General features: G+C 39.4%; 1 protein-coding gene across 1 annotated transcript; it reads right to left on the bottom strand.

Moving 5' to 3' along the window:
- Positions 1 to 9,087: 9,087 nt before the first annotated feature.
- LOC131534696 (gastrula zinc finger protein XlCGF8.2DB-like) lies at positions 9,088 to 10,124 on the bottom strand. Its single transcript, XM_058767726.1, has one exon. It carries the CDS (start codon positions 9,733 to 9,735, stop codon positions 9,088 to 9,090), a length of 648 nt encoding a protein of 215 aa, XP_058623709.1. The 5' UTR covers positions 9,736 to 10,124.
- Positions 10,125 to 22,789: the final 12,665 nt, after the last annotated feature.

Raw genomic sequence — 22,789 nt, 5'->3', positions numbered from 1 at the left:
GACTTATTACAGTCAAAAGTTTTTACAGAGGGGATTTTGGATATCTCATTTTGTCACTCCATAATTCAGAAAATGCTTAGAACAGACAGAAAACACTATATTTTGACAATTTTGGGGGGATTCAAATGTTGTATATAATCAAGCAAATTATATATGAACAAATCCCTCTGTAAAAACCTTCAGGATATAGACAGGAATAAAAATGTAAAGTTTGGTGTGTGTAAGTGCTACTGAAGTGGAGATTTATGGCTCAGTGTAGGAGAAAAAACTCATTTTGAGAAAATGGCCTTTAAAAATGTGTGTTGTAATTGAAATCTATTGACACAAATAGATAAAGTGCTATAAAAGAAACACTTAACAGTGTCCTTTGGATGTTTTCGTTCTACTAGTCTGAAAAAACACTATGAAAAACCAAAAAGCCCAAAATCTCAAAATTGACAGGTGCATGAAAAAACAGTGTTTTTGCCTGCAGTGTCTCCCCTTAAGTGTGAAACTCTTCCACACTGTGGGCAGGTGAAAGGTTTCTCTCCAGGGTTAACTCTTATGTGAACCTCAAGGTTTTCCTCATGAAAGATGCGTGTTATTGCATGATTCCTAAGGTGTTTCCTGTCTGTGAAACTCATTTCTCACCGATGACATATGAAAACAGTTCTGGAGTCATTCTACGAAACGGGTGCCATTTGCACTTTGCAATTTTCAAAATTTTCACTAAAGACAAACCTTTTTTTCAAAAACCTACAACTTGAAAGATATGTTAATCCTTCAGAATACACATTTTCCCACCTCAGGCACAAAATCCTTAATATTATTGCCCTGTTTATTCAGGAAAGGGTGCCTTTATTGTACCACCCTGTAACGGACAATATGTACGTCATTAGAGTAGTAAAACAAGAAATAGATTTTTAAAATATAATGTTTTCCTAATAGTAAAATGTCCCTTTTTTAGAATCTATCAATAGAAAGTATGTAATTTAGTGCATTTTTTTTATTCTTAGATTTTCAATCTTGAAAAATGAATTCAACATTTCAATCGCCTCATTGTTTGTACTGAAAAAACAAATTCACTTAAAAAATACAAATAAATTTAAATTTATTGGATTAGTCCACACAACAAGAACACCATTCAGCATTAATTTATGTAACATTTCATTTCCTTTCTATATATTTTTAACAAAATGACCCTGTGACGGGGTGGTAACTGATGTGACAGGGTGGTTTACTGTGACGGGGTGGTATGGACAAGTCATGTACACCATATGTAAAAACAGTTACTTATCAATGATAGGCCTGTTTCTTTTTCTCTACAAGTGTCCATTTATTTATAATCCTAACTCAGAATCAGAAAGAACTTTATTGCCAAATGTGTTTACACACACAAGGAATTTGTTTTGGTGTCAGGAGCTTCCAGTACAGAAGTACAAACATAGTGCAGACATGCATATAATTTAAGGTAATAAAAACACTAATAATAAAGAGAATAGGCAATAAATTATAAATAACAAAAGTAATAAAAATATAGAGAAAAATAAATGTCCATAGACAGAATTGTGAATGTGCATGCTATTTACAGATGAAGGTTTGATGAGTTATTTACAGATGTACAGTCCTGAGATGTGTTATGTATTGTTCAGGTGGGATATGGCCTGAGGGGAAAACTGTTCTTGTGCCTGGCTGTTTTGGTGCTCAGTGATCTGTAGCGCAGACCAAAGGGCAACAGTTCAAAGAGGGAGTGTACACTATCTGATCTTGAAGATTCTAACTGCTACTTTGACTACTGGACAAGACAGTCTGTGCTTCCTAGCCTTTCTCTTTTCTCTTCTTGTTGTGATTCCTCGACTTTTTATGCAGCTGATGCTTCCCTCGTTCACTTAGATCACTAATATTCTTCTTTTTTCCTTGCTCTACATCCCATCTCCATCTCTGACATTCACTGAGGGGTGTCAAACTAGTTCCTGGAGGGCCACAGCCCTGCACAGTTTAGATTCAACCCTAATTAAAGTACTTCAGGCTTATTTAAAAACTACCTGGTTTGTGTGTTGGAGCAGTGTTAGAACTAATCTCTGCAGGGCTGCGGCCCTCCAGGAACCGAGTTTGACACCCCTGCTCTAGATATTTTTTCCTCCTCTCAGGATCAGCATCCCAACATGCACAGCATCACTGTTGTCTCTCAGCAGTGCTTAATGTAGCCATGATGGAGACAGATCAAAATGTAATTCATTAAAAATGGATAAAATGTAATTCATTAAACACAGATAGTGAGTGATGAGTGACTGAAAGAGATACGTGTAAGAGTGATATAGTAAATGAGTGAATGATCCAAACAGGGTTAAATTAACAGAAAAATAAATTAATTAGCCGATTAGAATCCTCGATTTCACACATCCTCACATTCAAACAGGAAGCAGAACCTCTCAATTACATCCATTACCACTGCGTCACAATAAAACATGTTACGGGGTGGTATGTGACGGGGTGGTAAATTTCATCCCAAAATGGCCACAGATCTCCCATGTAGTCAAGTTCCACACCCAGCATACATGCATTCAATCTGAAATATAATTTTATTTGCATTAATAATCCAAAAAATGCAATAAAAAACTGTTTTCCCCATCTATTTTGCGTGACGGGGTGGTTGGTTTAAGCTTGACGAACCCTGCCTAACATGTAAAAGCAACACATAAACAATGTAAAAGAATGTCAGGACTAGCCTACTTTTGTTCTTGGTGGCTACAAGGCTTAAATTATGTCATTTCTGCTAAATGTGGAGTCATTTATAGCAACAGTACATTATTTGCAGCTAAAACAAGTTAGTGTGACGGGGTGGTAAGTCAAACTGAGGGACACACACAAATCATAAAATATTTACAAAAAAAATAAGTTTTTTTTTGTAATAAATGTGTCTTATGTAAACAGGGACACATAATTGTCCAAAAAAAATAAAAATGAAATAATAATAATTAGTCCTATTTGGTGATATTTTAGATGCAAATATCATATTGGTCAACATGGACATGTGTAATTGGCTATGTACTAATGAAAAATGATTAAAAAAATAGAAAAATTAATTTAAAAAAAGTATTTTATCGTATATCATGTTAACAAGAACACTTGAATTAATTACTTTAAGCTTTGGAAACACACTTTGGGACATTTTTTGTGCCTTATGCATCTCATCGAATGTTCCGGACCAAAATGGCACCCGTTTCGTAGAATGACTCTCTGTCATAACTCTCTGAGGGATCGGCATAGTAATGTACATAACAGTGTTAATGTGTTTGGTCTTGGCAAAATAGATCTGCTACAGCAGCAGAGCAAGTACCGAGACTTGCTACTAGGGGTGCGCGATATGACGATTTTTGATCGTGGACAATAAAAATGTCTCCACAATCTGCTTTTGGAGAAATATCCTAGTATCGTGCTACAGCACATTCTTTCAGTTGCAGTTCTGGCGCCTCCGTATCAATATACTGTACAACGCCACATACATTCACATCAGTGTTAACTCAGCGGTAAAGTTACTCTCACGGGACACTGCACTTATTCGCAATCACAAAAGTACATTATGTGCGTGTGTTTTAAAGCTTTGCCGGTTAAACGTTTCATTCACGTGCTGGTCTGACGTGCGCTTTTTCTGAGCCCGTACACCTGAAGCGCGCGCACTAAAAAGCCTGAATTACTGAACTAAGTTATCTTTTGCGCTAACACTGTCAAAAGATACAAGGTTTATGTATAGACTCAGTTGGTTATGTCTAAAATGAAGGTAAACAGTTGAAACAGACAAATGGATGCGTGCCTGTATATTACATGCGTGCAGGGACAGAACTAAACATGCAGCCGACTGTCATTAAAGGGATAGTTCACCCTAAAATTGAATTTCTGTCATTATTTACTCACTCGCATGTTGTCTCAAACCTGTATTAATTTATTTATTGTGCTGAACACAAAAGAAGATATTTTGAAGAATGTGAAAAATACTATGGAAGTCACTGTGGACCAGCAACTGTTTGGTTACCCACATTCTTCAAAATAGCATTTATGTTCAGCAGAAAAAAGAAACTCATTCAGGTTTAAACCAAATTTTGAGTGAGTAAATTATGGTATAAATATAAAACACTATGACACAATCGACAGACAGATGACAAAAATTGTATTCTTTAATGTTAAAACAAAAAAACGCAAAGATAAAAAAATAACTCACTACTGTTGACAGAAAAAAAAATACAGCTGCTTTAATAGGAATCAATCTATATAGTGTTTTATTTTTATATTTATATTTATTCATTCAATTTCTTGAATGCTCCTGCTAAATATGCCTACTGTACCTGAAAATAAAGCACTGTTTGTTTTATTTGTATATTGTGTGTATTTGTAATGTGTATCTTCGTTCTTATTTTTAATAACAAAGATAAAATAATGACAAAGATTTTTATCTTCGTCCACTTTGGCCTAAATATCCACCATTCTTTTTTATATTTTGTTACCTTGAAAGGATTTGTCTTTATAACAGGGAAATTATTTTGTCTGCACTGCTCAGACAAAATAGTTAAACCTACATCACAAAGAATCGTGATAAAATCGTGATATTAAAAAGAAACAAAAAAAATATTGTGATATGATATTTTTGCCATATCGCCCACCCCTACTTGCTACTCCCAATACATCCACAACATGCTGCTGTGAGCATGTAAGAAATACTGCTGCTGCACGTATAACTTGTATGGAATAACCCCCCACAAAGCAGGAGACATGGAATGGACAATACAAGCCAAAAACAAGAACAAAACACCCCCAACAAGATCTATGGCCAAGACATATGTACTGCTGCTGCTCCGAAGAGCCATGTGAACCGCATGTATTTTTATCTGTGTGCCTGGGCTACCACACCAACCGGCTTAATGCTAAGGGCCTATGGGTATGTGTGCCTGGGCTACCACACCAACCGGCTTAATGCTAAGGGCCTATGGGTATGTGTGCCTGGGCTACCACATCGACCGGCTTAACACTAGTGCACTATGACTATGTGAGCCTTGGCTACCTTGCCGACTGGCTTAACAATAGTGGCCTATGACTACCACGCTGACTGGTTTAACTAATTAGATGCGCAATGTGTAATGTTAATTAACAATTGGATATACGTTGCAATCCAATAGATAAGACCCCAGCACCCACCTGAGCAAGTATCATTAATTTAAGTCATTTGATAACTGTTGTTACTTTCTCCACTTCATCAGTCCCAAAGGCAGTATTACAGTATAGCATGACAAAGTTGCCAATGCATGCCATTTTACACTCTCGTGCAGATAAAAGTTGTCAGGGTTACAGTGCACAAAAACTTGTGGATGCACTAACTTCAATGAACTTGAAATAAAAGCAGAGTATAAACATTCTTCCTCCGTTTCTGAACTACACAGCGCAGTGTGTTCAGAGAGATGTGTTCATCCAAACTACATTTCCCTTCTCCTGCAACACTGTCATTGATATGACTGCGATAAGTGTGTGCTTCTGACACTGCATGCAGCTGAAATCAACCACACACTCATCACAGCTAATGAAAATATCGACCTTAGAAATAACGAACATGAACATTGAGATATGATGAACCCCGGGTTGAAATGCATTCACGAGAATTCGTATTTAATTTAACCTGTTTTCATGTCCGTTACTATCAGCGTGTCCTGAAAACGAGTGCTCTAGACCAAGGGTATTCAATTAACTTCATTTGAGGGCCGGATTATTGAATTGAACATTTGAAGGGGGCCAAGGGGGTGGGGGGCCGTCCCGATCTTTTTCTGGGGGGCCTATAAAATTGGAAATTAAATTTAAATGCATATTCAGCAGTAAAATTAACTAATATTACTAAAAGTAACATCTATAAAAGGTTAACATTAGTGCTGTCTGCCATTCAATTAAAAAAATAAAATACATTTTTTTTTATTAATTTTAAAAATGTGACTAAACGCATATTAATATATTTGTGTTGTCATATTTTCAAACTGAACTTCCAAATTAATATAGAAACAACATAAAGATGGTATATTTTAAATATGTGTTTAATGGCATCTTTTTACTAGCCTATTATTAATGAAGAAGTATCATTGATACAAATAATGTTACTGTTGTCTTTATTTAATCCATTTCTTCCTAGGGCTGTGACTGTCGCCGTGACAACCGCATCACCGGGATGGTCGGTTGTCACCGCGGTTGTCTATTGCCACCGGCGGTAGTGCACGTGACGTCACACACTCTATAACAAGCATAACACAAAAGTTTTGTATACAAGTGTAATAATATACAGTTGCAGATTGTTTTATTTAGACTATAAATCTATGCTAATTCACAAATTACCTCAAACGCCATTTCCTTTAGATTGGTTTGAGCGCAGGAAAATACAGTTTATCCTGCATTTAGCAAATTTATTTCGTGATGAGCGATGTACCTTTTTGGGAAACCAAATACTACATCGCCGATCTGGAATCATTTCCATTCATGTCACCCATCTGCGTTTGTACAAGTGTCTTCAAGTTCACTGAAATCGCAAACACCCGGCTTGTCAGGTTTGTACTGGTGAGGCTTTCTCCAAACTGGTCAAATACGAATGAGACACAGCGGTAAATGGAAGATGCTAACAAGAAATGTGGCAACATACACCGCGACTCCTATTCCACAGAGAGCGCGTGCAGACGAGGAGGTAACGCGGAACAGTGAACCGTGTCTAAACCGGACGCCACGTCGCGGCACAACAGGTTGACTCTGTCTACACAGGACGAACTTTGTGTCAGTACATCATAAATAGGACGAGGCAGTTTACTGTGAGGGATTTGTCGTGTCGTATCGAACCGCATCTAGTGTAGACAGCATCACTGATTATAATGGGTTCTCTCCGCGCCGCTTGCGTGAGGTAGACAGGGTGTATTTAACTTTAAGGAAACTTTCCTATTTAACTGTATTATTTCTTTGATATTTATTTTAGTGTTTTGCAGGCTGAGTGTTCACTGACGGAAGTGCTAAAGTAAACACGCACGTTTGTTAATAGATGATTGACCCTCATTTATTTATTTTTGCGATTCAGAATTATATATATTTATACACAACACCGCGCCACCGGCGGTAGTTCGTCCATTACCACCGCGGTGGTAAAAATCTGCCACCGTCACAGCCCTATTTCTTCCTTTAATTTTAGCCATTAATTATAGCCATTTAATATTACAGTATAATTGAAATGTTATGATATTATTTTTAACATTTAATAGGCTTTGAAAAATAACTTATAAGTGAACTTGAAATAATCTTCACATAAACTATAAATTGTATGCATAAACTATATTGATTATTCTTTATTAAAGCTACAAACGTTAATCAGCGACTAGAGCAGTAGAGTGATTTCTCTTTTTCTTTTGTTCTTTGATTTACATCAATCACAGACTGCAGCAGGTTTCACTTTAAAAGTAGCGCTGTTTCATTAATAAAACCTGTATGAAAACCCGATATGATTAGGAACTATACTCCCATTCCGGCGTAATAATCAAGGAAGTTTGCTGCCGTAACATGGCCGCAGCAGGCGCAGTGATAAACTTCCAATCAAGGAAGTTTATCACTGCGCCTGCTGCGGCCATGTTACGGCAGCAAACTTCCTTGATTATTACGCTGGAATGGGAGTATAGTTCCTAATCATTTAGGACCTAAATACATTGCAGATATGCTCACTGAATATAAACCTAACAGACCACTCAGATCATTAGGATCGAGTCAGTTAGAAATACCAAGGGTTCACACAAAACAAGGGGAGTCCGCTTTTAGCTATTATGCCGCCTGCAGTTGGAACCAGCTTCCAGATGAGATCAGATGTGCTAAAACATTAGCCACATTTAAATCCAGACTCAAAACTCACCTGTTTAGCTGTGCATTTGTTGAATGAGCACTGTCCTACGTCCGAACTGATTGCACTGTTTTTTATGTATAATCATTTTCTATTCATTTTTATATAATTTACTTGTTTTTACTATTTTTTTTTTTATTCCTTGTTTTTATTGTTGTGATTATTTTTTTATGACTATTTCACTTCATTTTATGTAAAGCACTTTGAATTACCACTGTGTATGAAATGTGCTATATAAATAAACTTGCCTTGCCTAATCATATCGGCCTAGAAAATCGCAACTTTTCATTTTCCACCGGTCTTAGTAGAACTACAGAAGAATCAAGTTTTAAATAGGAAAAATATCGAAAACTCTTTGGTCATTTTTGAACGTGATGCTACTGGTCTAATCGGATTCAATGATCTATGCTAAGCTATGCTAAAAGTGCTATCGCCAGACCCGGAGATCAGATGAATAGATTCCAAAACGGTAAAACTCAACTTATTAACTCTGGGGGAGTTGGAGAATGAGCCTATTTCCAAAAAAAGTGGAGTGTTCCTTTAAACTAAAGTTAGAATTGTGGATATCTCATAACTCCCTCACATAAGCGCTTGTCAACGCTGCCATATATTGATGTTGCAGTCTCCGGTAGATTGTTGTTATTGCGTCTCTCCCTTTTCTTTTTTGGCTGGCCCGGGCCAGTTTTGCCACCTTGTGGACAATTGTGCAAGAACAATTCAAGGCAAATGTACAACCTGCGTACTCTTCCTTGGGCCGGATGAAGATGATTGGGCCTGCGGGTCGCCAATTGAATAGCCCTGCTCTAGACTGTGTTTTGCTCTAGCTGTATAAACACAAATGCTAAATGCTGCTGCTATTATGCTTAATATTTCACTTCTACATAAGATGCTAACAGCTAATATTACATTTTAAACTTGTTTATAGTTGCTCATTTTTTAATTCAATTAGACCACGCAATATACACAGCTATAAGGATTAAAAGAGCATTCACTTATCTTAGATGTTGATTTTAGATGTTTCTCAAGCATGCTGCAACTGCTACAGCAAGCACTAGTCATATATTTGAATGTTGAGCAGCGAGCTCATTGGCTACCGATACAAGAGAGAACCAGTCAGCTGTGCCATGTGATAATGATGTCATTATGTCAGATTGAGTTAGACCTATCGGACTGTGCCATCTAGAGTTTCATGCCAGAACTTTGTATTTCTCTCATACATGAATCCTCATGTGGTACTTAAGAGTCACTTTATATCTGAAACTCTTTCCACAGTGACCACATATAAATGGCTCCTCTCCAGTGCGAGTTCTCATGTGCCTGTTAAGGATTCCTTTTCGGTTGAAACTTGTTCCACATTGTTGGCAGGTGAAAGGCTTTTCTCCAGTGTGAATTCTTATGTGGTCTTCAAAATGTCCTTTTTGATTGAAACACTTTCCACACTGAGGGCATGTGTAGGGTTTCATTCCAGAGTGAATTCTTGTGTGGTCTGTAAAGTGTCCTTTTTGACTGAAACTCTTTCCACAATGATGGCATGTGTAGGGTTTCTCTCCAGAGTGAATTCTCATGTGCCCATTAAGGCTTTCTATTTGAGTGAAACTTATTCCACACTGTTGGCAGGTGAAAAGGCTCTCTTCAGTATGAATTCTCATGTGGTACTTAAGGTTTCCTTTTCGGTTGAAACTTTTTCCACAATGTTGGCAAGTGTAAGGCTTCTCTCCAGTGTGAACTCCCATATGAACTTCAAGGTTTCCAAGTTGAGAAAAACTCTTTCCACACTGTTGGCAGGTGTGAGGCTTCTCTCCGGTGTGAATTCTCATGTGTCTGTTAAGGCTTCCTTTTTGAGTGAATCTTTTCCACATTGTTGGCACATGAAAGGGCTCTCTCCAGTATCAATTATTATGTGGACTTTAAGGTTTCTATCTTGATCAAAAGTCTTTCCACACTGAGAATATGTATAAGCCTTTTCTCCAGTGTGAATTCTAGTCCCTGTCTTTTGAGCCCTTTTTTGTGAGGGAGTCTTTTCACTCTGTGAGCTACTAAAAGATTTTCCTCCAGTTATGAATTTATGATGATTCTTATTCTGATCTTTCTCCTCAATCTCATTCAGTACTTCACTTTCCTCTTTCAGTGCCATCAGGTCTAAGGTGAAAAAAGACAAATAAAACTTCATCCTAATTTAATGGCACAAAGCAAGTGTCCTCAAAACATTTAGGCAAGTAACAGATCAAAAACCAACATACTAGATCCTATACCCACTAAACTAATGAAAAAGGTGTTATGTGTAATCTGAGAGCCATTTCTTAATATTGCTAACACTTCACTATCTTTAAAATGTCTTAATAATTGTCGACCTGGCAGTTAAAATTTTTAGTTTTAAAAATAAAAATAAAAAAATAATTTCAATCTCCCATTTACTACATCTACTAGGGGGTTAAGACACAATAAAGAAAGAGAAAAAAAAAGAAAGAAGGGAAAAGAACTGAGAACAAATTAAACTCCCCATTAAACTTAGCAGCACATAGGTCTTCGGTTAGCCAAAGAGATGCCACATCACACCCCTCCTGATCTCACACCACTGGGTCCCAGTTGCAGCCAGAAATAAATTTAAGGTTTTGAAGCTGGCTTTTAGGACTGCCACTGGAACTGTACCTCCCTACCTCAATTCACTCCAACAAGTGCACGCTCTCTTCTGCAAGCTACGGTCAGTGAATGAGCAATGGCTTTTTGACTCTTTGACAGATTGCTTTTATTCCTCTATTGCAAGTTGCTTTGGATAAAAGCATATACTACAGTGTTTCCCATGAATTTATTTATTTGTGGCGGCCTGCCACAATATCTGACACTGACTGCCACAAATAGATTTTCCAAAAGGCTTTGACTTTGCTGGATAAACATAAGCACTGCACCATCTAAAATCAAAACAAGAATGTATTCTTTGAAGGGAACTGACTGGCTTCAGAAAAGCTTTGTTGTCACTTTCATTTAATTTTGCCTGTAATGCCTGATACAGTAGCGTTTGAGCTCAGCGCTGCTTTGATTACAGCCGGTACCAAGGAAACCACTCTATTCCCCTCAGATTCGCAGATGAATCGCCTGCGATATTGAACGTGATATTGCGTAGCTTGTCAGTGAACTACGGCTCTGTGTATTAAATGCCGCTCCATTTGAAAACAGGTGATGGAGATCTATTAATAATCACAGAACCGGCTTTACTGACGAGATGCGCATGACAATCGCATGCGATATATATCGTGCAGCCCTAATATATATATATATATATATATATATATATATATACACACACACATACATGCAGTGGGGCAAAAAAGTATTTAGTCAGCCACCAATTGTGCAAGTTCTCCCACTTAAAAAGATGAGAGAGGCCTGTAATTTTCATCATAGGTATACCTCAACTATGAGAGACAAAATGAGGGGGAAAAAAATCCAGAAAATCACATTGTAGGATTTTTAAAGAATTAATTGGTAAATTCCTTGGTAAAATAAGTATTTGGTCACCTACAAACAAGCAAGATTTCTGGCTCTCACAGACCTGTAACTTCTTCTTTAAGGCTGCATTTACACTGCAGGTCTTGATGTCCAATTCCGATTTTGTGACTATATCCGATTTTTTGGACGACGTGCTTACATTTCTTTTAAAAGTGACCCGTATCCAATGTGTGCCTTTTACACTGCACTTGGTGAAACAAGCCAAAAATAGCATATGACATCACAAATCAATTTGAATAGTACATTAAGTTTAATTTATTGACATGTAATTCATATAGAAACGTTTTTAATGCAATAGTTACATCTATACATCAAAATAATTATATATCCTAGTACAAATTCTTCAGGACAGTGATGTACGCAGCTCCGCTGAAAGCTTGCGAGTGGAATAATACTCAGGTGGTAGATATTAAGCTGTGTTATTTTAGTAATTAAAACTAAATGCGTTCATCAGTGATTGTATATCAAAGGCAGGGACATGTTTGTGTGCATTTTATTTTGTGGTTTCAATGGAGCGAGCGGGACTGAAGCGCTCGTCTGAGCACGAGCCGCCGTCACTGACAACAGCACTCAGCTTGATTTCAAAAGCAACACATTTCAGCGTCAGACCGCCTTTTATTTAACACAAACGAACGAAATTAATACTCTGCTACTCAACTAGAGATGTTTCATTTTTTACAGGTTTGTCTGTACCGCGAAATGTTTCAAAAACCTCACTTTTCAATGACGTAGGAGTCGCATTTACAGGGGAATATCCGATTTGTCCGCTTACACGGCAGGCGCAAGTGCACGTATCCGATTCAAATCTGATTTATTTCCACATATGAATGAGGCCTGAAACCGATCGGAGAATATCGGAATCCATGTGATTTTTTCCTGCTTACACGGTCGTGGGCCATATCCGATCTGTGCCACATGGGAGGAAAAAATCGGAATTGGGTCACTTGAACCATGCAGTGTAAATGCGGCCTAAGAGGCTCCGCTGTCCTCCACTCGTTACCTGTATTAATGGCATCTGTTTGAACTCGTTATCAGTATAAAAGACACCTGTCCACAACCTCAAACAGTCCAACTCCAAACTCCATCATGGCCAAGACCAAAGAGCTGTCAAAGGACACCAGAAACAAAATTGTAGACCTGCACCAGGCTGGGAAGACTGAATCTGCAATAGGTAAGCAGTTTGGTGTGAAGAAATCAACTGTGGGATCAATTATTAGAAAGTGGAAGACATACAAGACCACTGATAATCTCCCTCGATCTGGGGCTCCACGCAAGATCTCACCCCATGGGGTCAAAATGATCACAAGAACTGTGAGCAAAAATCCCAGAACCACACGGGGGAACCTAGTGAATGACCTGCAGATAGCTAGGACCAAAGTAACAAAGGCTACCATCAGTAACACACTGCGCCGCCAGGGACTCAAATCCTGCAGTGCCAGACGTGTCCCCCTGCTTAAGCCAGTACATGTCCGGTCCGTCTGAAGTTTGCTAGAGAGCATTTGTATGATCCAGAAGAGGATTGGGAGAATCAGATCAAACCAAAATATAACTTTTTGGTAAAAACTCAACTTGTCGTGTTTGGAGGAGAAAGAATGCTGAGTTGCATCCAAAGAACACCATACCTACTGTGAAGCATGGGGGTGGAAACATCATGCTTTGGGGCTGTTTTTCTGCAAAGGGACCAGGACGACTGATCCGTGTAAACGAAAGAATGAATGGGGCCATGTATTGTGAGATTTTGAGTGAACACCTCCTTCCATCAGCAAGGGAATTGAAGATGAAACGTGGCTGGGTCTTTCAGCATGACAATGATCCAAAACACACCGCCCGGGCAACGAAGGAGTGGCTTCGTAAGAAGCATTTCAAGGTCCTGGAGTGGCCTAGCCAGTCTCCAGATCTCAACCCCATCGAAAATCTTTGGAGGGAGTTGAAAGTCCGTGTTGCCCAGCGACAGCCCCAAAACATTACTGCTCTGAGTAGATCTGCATGGAGGAATGGGCCAAAATACCAGCAACAGTGTGTGAAGACTTACAGAAATCGTTTGACCTCTGTCATTGCCAACAAAGGGTAACAAAGTAATGAGATGAAATTTTGTTATTGACCAAATACTTATTTTCCAGCATAATTTGCAAATAAATTCTTTAAAAATCCTACAATGTGATTTTCTGGATTTTTTTTTCTCATTTTCTCATAGTTGAGGTATACCTATGATGAAAATTACAGGCCTCTCTCATCTTTTTAAGTGGGAGAACTTGCACAATTGGTGGCTGACTAAATACTTTTTTGCCCCACTATATATGTGTGTGTAGTCTACACAATAACTTACATTGTAATCCTTTCATTTTTAATATTTGGCATATTTGTGTGCTGCTGTGCGTCCCTGTGTGTGTAATAAGCAGAGTGTACATGCATTGTGGACCCGCCTATACTAACGCGCTCTTTAAATAACCAAAAAAATAATAATTGATTGCGCCATTGACTTTAGCCCAGGTTTTAGTTGGTCAATGGCGCAGACTATTTATAGCAATGCGCCAACAATGTGCCTGAACACACCTCATTTTCAGACTTGGCTGAAACTAGCAAAAAATACTTGCGTTGAGCCTGACGCCGCATTGCGTCGGGTGTACAACAGGGTCCATAGTTGTACACTAAAAATGAATTTAAATGCATTTACAGGACAGGAATAAACACTGCTGCAGCAAAAGTTTGAGAAGACAGCAGAAAGAAAATATATGACTATGCAAAAGAATAAGCTGAATTTAATAATTTATATACTTTCACAAAGAGCTCAAAAGAAAATACATAATGTTTAGTCATTTTAAAAGCTTTATAAATTCATATGATAATTAGTATAATAAATAATTCACGCAAAATACAATTTTGTCTCTAAAATTCAGGCAATTTTGTCTCTGAAATTTTTCTAATCTAAACTGCTTTAACACTTTTTATTTGAAGCGAGAGATATGGGGGAGTGGCTTACTTGCATCTCATATATGTCACTTTGCTCACAGCTGATTGGTCCAGTTTGGGTTTGCAATCTCTTAACCCAGAATAAAACCTGCTCAAGAGCAGGGTAGCTGTAAAGCATAAGTTACCATGGTGACGAAACCCACTCAAAACCAACCCACCTTCTTGAGCCTGAAAACTCAAGAGTTTGCTCAAACTAAACTCGAACTTACCTGGGTAAAAACTGAAACCGGATTTGTGCTACAGGACACTGGAACATTTTTTTTTGTTTTGTTTATGAAGGCATATTCCACAGACATGGGTAAAGGCAACAGCTTTGACTCTGTGATGCAGACATGGGATTGTAGTCTGCTTAGGGCTATCCGATCTTCATGGACAGTTTCAATACCAGCCCAACACTACTCTCTTTTACTGGCAAAACACACTCCAGCATGTGGCACCATACACCCTAATGGCAGGGCTTTCCAAAAACAAAGAACAATGACCTCAGCAAGAAGACCAAAAGAGGAGACAATTGCTGACCCAAACATGCAAAGGTCCTGTCTGTGAATTGGACACTAGGGAAGTGACCACATGTTTAACCATTCACAAAGCATACACTGGCAGGGTTTATACACATTTTTACCAATAATTTTCCATGACTTTTAAGACAATATTCATGACAATGTTCCATTATTTTAGATATTTTAATAAGAATAAAAATGTATGTTCAATATACTGATACACAATGGTTTTCTTTCTCAACAACTGCTTACATTCACTTAAGACAAAACCAACTGTGTTTATGAGGATACTCACCAGGACAGGCATTTTGACATTTTTGTGTGTATTTGGATTAAGCGCAATAAGATGTGAAAAATAACTCAATTTGGTATTGAAGGATCCTTAGATCCTCACGTGCAAATTGTGTGTTGAATTCATGTTTTTTAAATTCATTTATAATCATTTATTCACAATCATTTTTATTATTTGATTATTTTTTATCATTCATTATATTTTTTTGCGTATTTTCTTTTGTTTATTCATTTATTATGTTTTTATATTTTATATTTCGTATAAATTTTTCCTTGCTTATGCATTTCCATTGTTGTTCAATCTCATGCTTTTTTTTTTTGTCTCTATGAATAAGAGATAGATAAGGGGGACTGTTTATGGAAACCCAAGGTTAATGGGATGTTGCTGCGAAGCAGTTTTGGTATAACAGTACATATTGAATGTCAGACGAAGTGTGAACATTGAGACTAAGCTTGTTCAATAAACTCCGGGGCTGGATCCTAATTATTATCTGGCATGGAGACCCGATATAAAAGTATTTACGAGGTGTTTGCGAGGCGGCTTTATGTCCGCACACTTTGGACATGACTGTGAGCGCACAGAAAACTGCTGGATCATGCGAGTACCGAATGGTTTAAAAAGACTTAAAAAAAGACATGCAAATGATACAGTTTTGTGATGATGCAACAGTGTCCTGATTAGTCAAATGACAATTCTGTCAACTGTCCCAAAATACAAGTGAAAATCTTGCAGGCAGCGTGCAGCAACACTCTTGTAGTGCAGGTGAAATGTGCTGCTGTAAAGTCATTTTGAGAGGGTGAGAGGTACCGCTGAATCACTCATGCTGTTTTAATATGACTGATCTGATATTCTGTTAGGATTTATTTACATGTAACCTACATGCTATATTAATTAAACATTTGCAGGAACTTCCCGCATCATAAACACGAAAGCTGTTGGAATGAATAAAACTAGGCGACAATCCCACACCGAAATTCAGAACCTGATTAAAAATATGTTCTATTGAACAGATACTTGTTTCCAAAATAAAACTGCTGTTTTACAATTTTCAGCGTGTGGTAGTCTATTGAAGTTGATTGTAAAGTCATTGCTGCCAGTTCTACAGGTTTTTAACAATACATCCAAGCACAAACTGTCACGAATCTGGTCTGCACTCCCGTTCATTTACCACTAGAGGTCACCCGCTCACCACATGGACTTTCACACCACACATCACATGGACTCCAATTCCCATCATCCAACACTGATCACAGCTGTCACCAATCACTCATTGCACCAATCACACGCACACCTGATCACACAGCATCACTAATCACACACACTATTTCAACCCTGGACATTCTCTCCCTCATTGCCGAGTATTGTACGCATTATTGCTGCCCTACAGAGCCCTATTAGTTTTCCTAGCCTTGCCTTGCCTAGCCTTTGTCGGATTGTGTTTTCCCCTGCCTGGACTATCGCTTACGTTGTTGGATTACCTCTCCTGTTTCGCCCCTCTGGATACTGTTCGCTGATCGTCGACCCACGCTTGCCCTAAGTTTTACTCTTTGTCTTGTCCCTGCCAAACCTGTTTGCCATTGTTTGACCCTGCCTGTTATGACCACGTCTCTGCCTAATAAAAGCCTGCACATGGATCCGCACGCCTCTCGTCTCGTCAGCCCCGTAACAGAATACTCGGCCGCACAAGGATCCAGCGGCTTTTCACGCGGACATTGGCCAGGTATGGACACTGCGAGACAAATTATTAACCCTCGAGCAGGGCTTGCGATCGCTCGAGGATTACATACAAGAGTACTTAGATTTAGCCTATTTTTCTGATCTGCAGGACTGTGTACTCATAGACTTCTTCTGCGAGGGCATTAACCAGCCGCTCAAATCGCGACTAATTCGCGAGGGTCCCCGTTTGTCTTTAAGTGATTTTATGGACCATGCTCTATTAACTGTGGGTTCTTCGTTCACTGTGGGTGTTGCGGAGGAACGTGACACCGCACTCAATTGTGTGATCGCAACCGCGCATGAGCACGCTCACAAAATGGCGGTGACAGCGGAGCCCGTTCACAAAATGGCGGCCACAACAACACCCTGTCATGTTCCTGCTGCCAGCCATAAGCCCAGTCAAGTCACAGTTGATGCCAGTAATGAGTCAAGCCAAGTCACAGTTGATGCCAGTAATGAGTCAAGCCAAGTCACAGCTTCTCTTCGTGAGTCAAGCCAAGTCACAGCTTCTCTTCGTGAGTCAAGCCAAGTCACAGCTTCTCTTCGTGAGTCAAGCCAAGTCACAGCTTCTCTTCGTGAGTCAAGCCAAGTCACAGCTTCTCTTCGTGAGTCAAGCCAAGTCACAGCTTCTCTTCGTGAGTCAAGCCAAGTCACAGCTTCTCTTCGTGAGTCAAGCCAAGTCACGTCACTGTTGATCATCATGAGTCAAGACAAGTCACAGCTGGTCATCAACCGAGTCACGTCTCCGCTGCCCGTCCAGAGTCACAGCGTCACGTCTCCGCTGCCCGTCCAGAGTCACAGCGTCACGTCTCCGCTGCCCGCCCAGAGTCACAGCGCCACGCCTCCGCTGCCCGCCCAGAGTCACAGCGCCACGCCTCCGCTGCCCGTCCAGAGTCACAGCGTCACGTCTCCGCTGCCCGTCCAGAGTCACGGCGTCACGTCTCCGCTGCCCGTCCAGAGTCACAGCGTCACGTCTCCGCTGCCCGTCCAGAGTCACAGCGTCACGTCTCCGCTGCCCGTCCAGAGTCACAGCGTCACGTCTCCGCTGCCCGTCCAGAGTCACAGCGTCACGTCTCCGCTGACACACCCAGATCATCAAGGTCAGTCTTTCATTATTCCAGTCTGATATCCAGTGTGAGGGATTCACCGCTGGTGTCTGCACGCACAGCTGGTATCCCCAAACCCACTCACTCTAGCCCTCCTGTTCCTGAACTGATTCCCCTGTCTGAAACGCTTCCCCTGATGGGGATCGCATTTTGGTGTGTTTGGGCTGCATACACCACCACAGAACTCCCAGAGGTGGCGGCGTCCACTATGATGTCTCTAGAGGTGGCGGCTGATGCTGCAGAACCTCCTGAGGCTGCAGAACCTCCCGAAGCGGCGGTGCTCCCTTCAGCTCCTCGTATGGTGGTGGCGCCCAGCAATGAACTCCCATTCTGTTGTGTTGCGGTCAAAGAGACCATTACTAAACTCTCCCTGTGTCCTCAGGTTACCGCTGTAGAACTTCCAGAGGTGGCAGTAACCGCTGCAGAACCTCCGGCGGTGTCAGTGGTATCCACTCACCAACGCTCGTCTTGTCCTGTCACGGCTATGGAGGCCGTCAATGAACTCCCATTCTGTCCTGTCACGGCTATGGAGGCCGTCAATGAACTCTCGTTCTGTCCTGTCATGGCTAGGGAGGCCGTTAATGAACTCTCGTTCTGTCCTGTCACGGCTATGGAGGCCGTCAATGAACTCTCGTTCTGTCCTGTCATGGCTAGGGAGGCCGTTAATGAACTCTCGTTCTGTCCTGTCACGGCTATGGAGGCCGTCAATGAACTCTCGTTCTGTCCTGTCACGGCTAGGGAGGCCGTCAATGAACTCTCGTTCTGTCCTGTCACGGCTATGGAGACCGTCAATGAACTCTCGTTCTGTCCTGTCACTGCTATGATTTTGATAGTTTCCAATTCTGATAGTTTTATCAGAGTTGGAGCTAAACTCATTTAATATTTAACCCTCTGGGGTCGACAAACGCGTATACGCGTTTTGAGGCAGATTTTCCTGATAGGGCCGAAATGAGCTTGAATTATCTGTACGATCAAAAATGGAAAGAGTAAAAGCAATACACCATTCGAATCTGTAAGGGGTCTACTTTTATTTGTATACACATAATAACAACTAAACTTTGTGCTTCTGAAGAATAAAGAAAACAAACAGGGTGTGCTCTCTGTCTTCTCCGTCTCCGCGAACTGTTTTTAGAAACGCGTCACTAAAATGAACTGTAACTCAGCAAATACTCAACACCGAGACATGGGAGTTATATCTATAGAAAGCTTGGAGTGTCTACTTTGAAATGAAGCAAGTCTTATCGAAAACAAACATTCTGTGATGAAGTAATCCGTATGAAACCAACACGATGTTCAATCTTTCCCGTCTGACTCATTATCTCTAATGTGACCCCGCCCTCGCGCGTCTCGCGCTGTTCATATGTAAATAGCCACGTGGTAAGTGCGCGCGTGCAAACGCCCAACACAAACAAAGAGGAGGTCCTTCATCGCGGCTACTGTTCGTTTCTGGAAGATGCGCTGAGTAAAGGCAGGATTTCCCTCGAAAGAAGAACACTATTTCACCCAGCAGAGGAGATGAGTAAGTAATGTTTCTTTTTTACATTAGTTAACGTTTTATTGTGACATAAACCTGAACAGATTTACTAACAGTTAGCTGGGTTTTCCCCCAAACGACAACATGATGAATGCTACGCGTCTAAGAATGTTTAGACCATGTTTATTATTAATACTCTGTTCACAAATATATTTTAATAGCGTGCTAAACAATAATAATTAGTTTCTCAGATATAAAATATCATTTTTTTTATAGTACAAAGTACATCCTTTTATTGTACAAAGCATGCTTGAGTCTGTGGCTACAGAATCATATCATAGGCTACTATAAAATCATACATACTAGACTATATGACTACAAAATCTTAGTTGGGTTTTTCCCAAACTATAATTCCTGACTACAATGTTTGAAATCGTGTAAAACATTTTGAATATGATAGGCAATTCATTGTATTTAAATTTCTTACAGCGCTATGATGTTTTCATGCTCTATATAAAACAATAAAAGTAATATGAGTGTACACTGTAACATGATGAATGCTACGAGTCTAAGTATGTTTAGTACATGTTTATTATTAATAGCCTACTCTGTTCAGAAAGATTTTAATAACGTGCTAAACAATAATTAGTTTCTCAGATATAAGATTTCTTTCTCTTTTTTATGATAGTGATATATGATATATATACAGATGTTCCTGATATTAACATGCTCACAAATGTTTTTTTGTTTGTATTTTATTGAATCAGATACCAGCACCAGATGAATCCTGATGTCTCTTCAAACTGTTTTCCTCTGAGAGCGCTGTACCAACATCAGATGTTCAACTACACTGATATTCTATGTCGAAACAAGCTCCTTCTCTACTGATTATGTTTTTTTCTTCTTGAATCCATGGAAAGAAGTAGAAACACTTAAATAACACTTGAAATATCAGGTATGATTTCCTTGTTTCACTTGTTGAACAGAATCTGTTGCAGGAATGACTCAAAGTCTGTTCACGTCTCTGTGGTTAGATCAGTGTGCACAATAATGTGTCTTTGACCTTCATTATGTATGTTTTGATTATACTGTGTTGTAAATAAAATACAAATAATTAAAAAAAAAACCTTTTTTTCAATCTCCTCACATTCTCTCTTACCTGCCTCAAAGTCACAGTCACACTGATGGGCCATTAGGGGCCCATAGGGGAGGGCCCTTTGTCTCTCAGGTGAAAACCACTTAATATTCATGGCCATTGCCACTCCCTCGCATATAGACCCTCGATCACAAAACATGTCTTGAAAATTTTAAATCAATATATTGTTTTCTGTGAATGAGTAAGCAGAATGATTTTCACATAATTTTGAAGTAAATATTCTAGGCTACAAGACTGATTACTCAAAAGTCTTGGTCAGGACTATTTAGTGTGGGTTTTAGGGCCTTATTTCAGCTACATTTTTTTTTCCCCAAAACTTACTAACCACGCATAATATTTTTCTAAAAAATGCAAACATGTACATCCATCTTGGTCACATATTATTGTAGCACAGTTTGTGCTGAATACAAAAAAAATTACATGTTGGTCAATAGTAGCTGAAATAAGCACAAATATCAGGGCATGTCAAAACATCTCAAGGGCCCCAAAATGACCTCAGACCCCAGAGGGTTAAACTATAAACAAATACACTGTACAGTATAATGGTGAGTGATTTCAGAAAAAAAAAAAAAAAACACCTTTATTGGTTGCCGCTCTCCCTTTCGGAAGATACTCACAGCTCGCAAACTTTTTTTTTTTTTTTTCCTCTCCTGCTGATAGGCGCCCAAACTAGCTATTCTGATTGGCCAAACATCTCTGATCTCTGAAGAGTGGCCGCCGCTGCCTCTATAGAGGCACAAATCACTTTTGCTCCATATGTTACACAGATATGTGGTGCAAAAGGGAGAGTGCGCAAAACTTGTCATTTGCAAGTGAAAAACAGCGTTCAAGACTCGTAGCAGCAGATTCAAGCTGCTGTCGTTATGCACTTGTGTTTGTGCTAGAAAAAGCATCCAAGAAAAAAAAAAAAAAAGTGTGCAAATCTCATTGCAAGTATTCACATACTGATTTGCTGATGTACAAAATTCGTCCGCGACTTCACATTTTTGATGCAGGTGTGTGAATGTATTTTGGACCATATTTACTGCAGCAATAGTAGCAAAACGTGAGCGTATGTGTTTCTTGATTTGTGATTCGTAGAATAGGATTTGTGTATCTGCAATGAAGGATTCGAGAAGGTGTAACTGTGTTGTGTTTGTGGGAGAGAGAAAAAAAATCTACAAGTTTGCAACTTTTGTCTGTGACTTCAAATTGTGTGGCTATTCTCTACAACTACAAATTCCGCTGTCATGGACGCTCAGTTGTTTTGCACCAAAAATACCTTCATAGATACGACACCTATCTAAGCATCCATACATAAGGTCCCTCAGTTTATCAGCAGTTTTCACATTGCTCAATAGCTAATTACCCTCCATCCCCAACTCCTCCTCTGTCAGGATCCAGCCTTCTGATTCTCCTTTGAATCAGACTAATTCTAAAATGTACAAAAATTACTGAATCTTAACGATATCTGGGGGTTATCACTGCTTTCCCTGCTCTCATTCATGCTAGGCTACATGGATGCGCAGGGAGTTCTTGCCCAGAAAAGAACCATACCGCCAATCCAAACTGTATGCTAATTGTCAATCATCTTTGACGATAGTGGTCCTGGCAAAACTTTTGCTGCACATCAGAAATATATTCTTTGTTTTTTCTCATTGTGATGGATGATTAAGGGAAGGGCTTTGTTTTCCCTCCTATTTATATTTCTGTGACACAGGAAGCCATGGCTGGAAAATTTCATGTTCATAATCACCCTGGAGTGCTCAAAATTGTGAATATGAATGGGAATATACTTCAGAGATATTTTACTCGTAACAATTTCTAGGGGTGCCAATAATTGTGTCCAACGTGTATTTGAGAAAAACATTTATTTCATAATGAGATTTCCCCCCCCCATTTTAAATTCTTATTAGCCAATGAAAGGTTCGATTTTTGTAAAATTTTTTAAATAAAAGATCAAAAAGTTTAACAATGCAGATCAATTTTCACAGCCTTCTCTAATCATATTTACCAAGGGTGCTGATATTTTTGGCCATGACTGTATATATACATATGCTCTCATTGGTTGAGATGCGTGATGACACACATCCCACCCCTCCTGTGACCCATAGTTTGTCTGTATGTGTATTCAGAGCCAGTGAGCAACAGCCTTTCATAATAATAAAAAAAACTGCATTAATGCAAGATAAAATAATTGTTGGCGTTAATCA

The sequence above is a fragment of the Onychostoma macrolepis genome, chromosome 03 (genome assembly GCF_012432095.1).
Source record: "Onychostoma macrolepis isolate SWU-2019 chromosome 03, ASM1243209v1, whole genome shotgun sequence".
Lineage (NCBI taxonomy): Eukaryota > Metazoa > Chordata > Actinopteri > Cypriniformes > Cyprinidae > Onychostoma > Onychostoma macrolepis.
This window is presented reverse-complemented; position numbering and strand designations above follow the sequence as displayed.

What these genes read in the sequence shown, in the direction of transcription:
- LOC131534696 (XM_058767726.1), bottom strand. Translation starts at nt 9,735, where the DNA reads ATGTGGAAAAGATTCACTCAAAAAGGAAGCCTTAACAGACACATGAGA.